The 6,544-nt window shown below is 35.1% G+C and overlaps 1 protein-coding gene across 1 annotated transcript; it reads right to left on the reverse strand.

Moving 5' to 3' along the window:
* Positions 1-5,796: 5,796 nt before the first annotated feature.
* LOC133300673 (uncharacterized) lies at positions 5,797-6,357 on the reverse strand. Its single transcript, XM_061500246.1, has one exon. It carries the CDS (start codon positions 6,355-6,357, stop codon positions 5,797-5,799), a length of 561 nt encoding a protein of 186 aa, XP_061356230.1.
* Between the last annotated feature and the right edge of the window lie 187 nt (positions 6,358-6,544).

Below are 6,544 nucleotides of genomic sequence, written 5' to 3' on the forward strand. Positions count from 1 at the left end.
AGCTAGTGAATGATGATACTTATTGTTATGTATTAAATGTTGACACTCTGAGCTCATTGATGAATATATGTTTCTGATATTGTCTTGTTTTCAATTTATGTATGCATGCAAGTATATGTAATGATATTGAAAATATTTATGGTCCGTAATGAAGACATTATTGTTGGACATAATGTGTACTTCCTATTAAAGTATCATGTTAGGAAGAAGAGTCAATATAGTGGTACATGGAAGGGACTATGCCGACTTGATAGCATAGAACCGCCATGAGTCATGCTGATTTTATTTCTAATAATGAATTATGATGAGGTCAATGTATGGAACCTTTAGCCTAGTAAATGCGCATTATAATGAATTTTGATTAAATTATGAAGGGACACCTCATGACATGAGCCAAGTGGGACAATGTAAAACCTTATTTGTCTCATGTATAATATTAAGTGTCATTTTATGTAATTAATAACAAGGGCATAATGGTAATTGAATGTTAAGGAAGTTATTTAAACAAGAGTAAAGACCCAAGTTGGTCCCTGACAAAAAACTCGGTGCCCAAATTAGTCCCTCACAAAAATAAACTCGTTAGATAGTCCCCAACAAAGTGAAACAGGACCCACGTTAGTCCTTCTGTCAATCCAAAACTCACGGTGTCAATGACGGTGATGACGTGTCACCACGTCGGTTGAGGAACGACGTCGTTTTGAGAGACTCATCCACGTTGGTCAGTATGGTCCCTAACAGTTTTAACAAAGGGGACCAGTATGGTCCCTAACATTTTTATCGGGGTCCTTTTTAATCCATGCTAAAGTTCTGTTAACACCAGTGCCACCATTTGCTATTAACACACCAGCAATGTCATTTCCCCTTGTACATGCTGATATTAGTCATGCATAACACAATCAACTTCTGCATAATTCACTCCATGACATTCTTAGTTTAGTCTTTATATATTGTTTCCATTCCTTTTTTTATCTCCATCGAGTTCATACAACATTTTGTGCCAATAAACATAACTTCAAATACATAAGTCAAGCTACATATATTGCATGAACAACAATTCATTACACAAGCAAATCTCAACAGAACAACATTTTAAATTTCACTCTAGCCTACTTGCAAGATATATACATACTAGAAACACAACAATAATGGATCCAGCAAACATCCTAGAACACATACACACATGCATCATTTCCTTCTCAACACCCTAGCAAACACACATACACACATACACACCAGCAAACACCCTAGCACACATACACACATACACACATGCATCATTTCCTTCTCAACACATGCACACATATACACACATAACTTCAAATACATAAGTCATGCTACATACATATACACATATACACATATATACAAACACCCTAGCACATATACACATACACATAACTTTTTTTACTCCAGTAAGTGTTGAGAAGGAAATGATGTGTTGGGGTTGTTTGGGTTCTGAATGCCCTCCAACTACTACTGCACAATATGTTGTGTTGTACTTTGGTCTCTACGTTATTGCACTTGGAACCGGTGGTGTAAAAGTATATGTGTCACCTTTTGGGGCAGATCAGTTTGATGATACCGAACCCAAGGAAAAGGTTAAGAAGGGATCCTTTTTCAACTGGTATTACTTTTCTATCGACTTAGGTGCCGTTGTATCAAGCAACTTAATTGTATGGATTCAAGACAATGCAGGATGGGGTCTTGGATTTGGTTTAATTATGGGATTATCTATTGGAAGTTTCTGTTTAGGAACACCTCTATATATGCTAGGGTGTTTATGTATATGTGTATATGTGTATATGTATGTAGCATGACTTATGTATTTGAAGTTATGTGTGTATATGTGTGCATGTGTTGAGAAGGAAATGATGCATGTGTGTATGTGTGCTAGGGTGTTTGCTGGTGTGTATGTGTGTATGGGTGTTTGCTAGGGTGTTGAGAAGGAAATGATGCATGTGTGTATGTGTGCTAGGGTGTTTGCTGGATCCATTATTGTTGTGTTTCTAGTATGTATATATCTTGCAAGTAGGCTGAAGTAAAATTTAAAATGTGGTTATGTTGAGATTTGCTAGTGTAATGAATTGTTGTTCATGCAATGTATGTAGCATGACTTACGTATTTCAAGTTATGTTTATTGGCACAAAATGTTGTATAAACTCGATGGAGATAAAAAAGGAATGGAAACAATATATAAAGACAAAACTAAGAATGTCATGGTGTGAATTATGCAGAAGTTGATTGTGTTATGCATGACCTAATATCAGCATGTACAAGGGGAAATGACATTACTGGTGTGTTAATAGCAAATGGTGGCACTGGTGTTAACAGAACTTTAGCAGGGACTAAAAAGGACCCCGATAAAAATTTTAGGGACCATACTGGTCCCCTTTGTTAAAACTGTTAGGGACCATACTGACCAACGTGGATGAGTCTCTCAAAACGACGCCGTTCCTCAACCCACGTGGCCTCCAACATGTCACTTAACGTGACACGTCATCACCGTCATTGACACCGTGAGTTTTGGATTGACAGAAGGACTAACGTGGGTCCTGTTTCACTTTGTTGGGGACTATCTAACGAGTTTATTTTTGTGAGGGACTAATTTGGGCACCGAGTTTTTTGTCAGGGACCAATTCGGGTCTTTACTCTTTAAAAAAAAGGTAACTGTTGATAGGTGCAGTTATGTTAAGAGTAATGGGGAGTTTTCTTATAAATGGGTCTTTTCAGAAACTGACTATCCATCTGAGTCTGCTTATGAGCGTTGTATCCCATCCCTATCAGAAGAAGATACAAGAACATAAAAGGGTCAAGACTCTGAGAAAGTATTCTACCATTAAAGATCTTCCGCATTTATGGACAAAGGTATGTTTATGTGAAATTCATGAATTCTAAAGATCCTCTTTTATGTTCTTGATGTGATTGTTGTTGAACATGAATTATCGATTAAATTGCTTACATGTATATCCAAATAGCATAATATAGAACAAAATTATTCAAAAAATCTATTTAACCAATAAAATAGGATGAAATGGATTGAGGAGAAAAAGAGAGTTATTACAAGTAGTATAAAAAATATAAATATATATATATATATATATATATATATATATATATATATATATATATATATATTAGGCAAGCCTGAGAGGCTCTAAGGCCGAGCTTTTGAATCAAAGCTTGATGCCTTTTTATTAAATGAGCTTTTATACAAGTTTAAGATTGGTGTCAACAACCAATTTTAGACATCTAAATTCAGGCATTCCAAGCCGAGCTAAAGGCCCCTGAAAGGTTCTTGATTCGTTTAGCACCCCTGCTGTAGAGCTTTTGCGTCTGTGTAACTTGGAAATGGATCCTCTCATGTGGAGAAAAAAATATGATATGATCATGTGAGAAGATCACAACCATACAAAGGTAAATCAACGGTTATGATTTCGTAACTACCTATTTTAACATTTTTTTCTCTCCTCCTTTATTACCATTGATCCATCTTTATATGGTTATAATTTCCCACATGACATGATCACGTGAACTTTCACATCAGAAGATCCAGATCCGTGTAACTTTTTGTTTAATGATAAAGTACACATCTCAATGCAAAAGTAAAGGCTGAATGTTTCGATTCGACCACTTGTGTGGTTTAGGGTTTTATGTGATTTCATCACCGTCACTTTTTTTTTTTTTTTTCTTACGACATACCGTCACTTCTTTTAATATAAAATATTTTTTAATTACGTAAAAAAAGAAGAATAGGTTAAAAAATAATATTAAAATTAAACTCTTAATAATATTAGGGCTTCTCTTTTCTTATATCACATGAGCTAATATCTCTCATATCATAGATACAATAAGAGATGGAATCCATCACTTGTTAACAAAAATTAAAAGATAATAGCACAGATTTCGATACCTCACAACATGAGAAAGTAATCTCCAACAATATGAGAAAATGATTTCTCATAATATTAACCATAATACCAGTGTTATTAAACCCTACCTGTGCATAGATCCGGTCAAGAACTGTGTCACTGAGTCACTGGTCGGACTGATAGGTTACTGGTCGGATCAGTTGATCCAGATATATATAAATATATATAAATATGAACATATAAATTTAATTATATTCTCCATATTTAAAATGAATTAAACAAACTTCATTGAATAAGTTCAAAAATTATTCAATCACACTTTTACAAGTTCATAAGCACACAAAAAAATGAAAATGCATGTTATTACTATGTCAATTTAAATTGCAACTTATAATATCTATAAGCATATCTTTCAATGACATTCAAAAGACCAAATGTTGTGAACTCATATTTTTCAAATTCCTCTACATTGAAATGACATATGTCACATTCTCTTAATTTATTGTTCTACAAATTGCTCCAGTATTATAAGCTGAAATTTGAGGTCATTTTAGAAAAGTATACTATTAGTAAATAAAATTACAAAAAAAATTTAAAATGAGTTCTACATTTTTTTTACAAGATGAAATAATTTTGATTTTTTATTTTGTTTTATAAAAATGCATGACCCGATCGAGTCATCAATTTTGACTGGGTTTGACCTGGTTCAATACATGGCCGATCCGATACTTGACTCAAATCGATCCGATGATCGGTTCACCTAATTTTGGGTTAAGCCGGGTTTCATAACACTGCATAATATTTTTTTAAATATTTTTCTTTTTCCTTAAGTAATTGAAAAATTATTAAACTATTGTTTTAGTAGAATTTAACGTTTCACTATTCTTTATGGCAGACGTTTTTTTTTTGTTTTTCCATAGAATCCCTTTATTACGTTATACGTAGGTAAGTGATTATCTATAATATCGTGTCCTAAAGATGATAGCTTTTCTTAACGGTATAAAATTTCTTATTCAGAACTACATATTTAAATAATTTGACTCAATCACTGGGAGGTAGACGAGTAAGTTGCAAAACAAAACCCAAACTCATTAGGGATTAAGCTCGAATAGCACTTGTAGAAAAAAAAAGGTAAAAATCTAATGAGTCAGCAGCAGCAAGATAACGAAGGCAATATACTAAGGATCAAATCTTAACCATACCATTTTTTTATTCAAGAAATTATTTCCTTTTTAATAAAAAAATAAAGTAAAATAATTAAGATTTACACATTGTTCCAATCACCACCAGCTCAGCGGGAAAGCGCGCACTTGCTTTCAATCAATTAATTCCTTTTAACGATAATTAATTTCACGCTTAGAAGATATTAAAATTGATCTTAAAGAACAAACAAAAATCAATCTCCTCTCTTCATGGATATATGTTACGATTATAGTATTGATTATGATTACGCATGATTAGTATTCTTGAAATTAAAACAAATCATGTACAGATATCTCATCTGCTGTAAAACGCGAGAAAGAAAAAAGTTAGCATGATAAACGAGTTATGATCCGAGACATATTCGGTTAAAAGTTTGGGTCATAAAGGACGTGGGTTCAAAGTTCGAACCCCTACTATTGATGTAAAGATTTTATTGGTAAATAATATATAATTCCTGATGAAATCTTCAAAAAAAAAAATTGCTGGTCTTTCATGATGCTATTGAGATATCAATGTCTAATCTCACTTAAAACATTTAGATTTCAAGAAAAAAGAAGAAGCGAATTATGCTTTTTTTTCGAGTAAAATGCTGTTAGTTAAATACGTATAGTCCCAATAAATTAAAAGAAAACGAAAAGAAGGAGAAGAAGAAGAAAAGGCTGATTGTAACTCTGGCAATCTAATCTCTTCCATTGTTAAAAAATTAAAATATTTTCTTTTTCCTTCAATATATACACTCCTGCTCCGGTATGGAACTCAACACCGGCGTAAACTTTCGCCGACCACGGCGACCGCCACCACGGCGACCGCCACCACTACTTCTACTCTTTCCCTTCCTAGACGAATCAACAGGAGCGCCGGCACCACCATATTCCAGCGCCACTTTCTGGCAAGGTTTAGCATTTCCTTCGCCGGAGAAAAACATAATTTGTTTCCGGCGAGAGCCACATTTGTCACCACCAACACCACCAATCTTGGCGAGAGCCAAACGAGCCTTCACCGCCAACGCAACCATCTCCTCCACCGACAAGGGCCGCTTCAACCGGGTCAACGGGAGAGCGAAATACAGCTGACCGGGTGTCAAAACCTCGTCCTCGTGAACCGCCTTAACGACGTCGTCGAATCCCATCTGGTCAGAGTCACATATGAAGCACATTGGGTACATCTGCAACAGGTACGAAACCTTAACCCGGTACGAGAATTCCAGCAACCTTCCGTCGTGCACGACAACCTTCGCCGTCGGAACGTGCGTGGAATCGAACGAGGTGCCACAGCAATTGCCCATGTCTGGTCCTAACGATCCAAAAATTCTCGATGTGTGTAGCTATATGTAGTTGCTCTTAGTTGGACGAAAGAGCAACACGGTTTGGAGAATATATAGGCAAAGGTTTGGAGAAACACGGTGTGGAAGAATTTTTTTCCGTTTTGGGGAAAGGTGCACCAAAAAAATTGTGGGCCGGGTCAATAATAAA

Source organism: Gastrolobium bilobum, unplaced genomic scaffold, assembly GCF_033153095.1.
Source record: "Gastrolobium bilobum isolate Gb01-03AN ecotype WA unplaced genomic scaffold, APGP_CSIRO_Gbil_v1 utg147756, whole genome shotgun sequence".
Lineage (NCBI taxonomy): Eukaryota > Viridiplantae > Streptophyta > Magnoliopsida > Fabales > Fabaceae > Gastrolobium > Gastrolobium bilobum.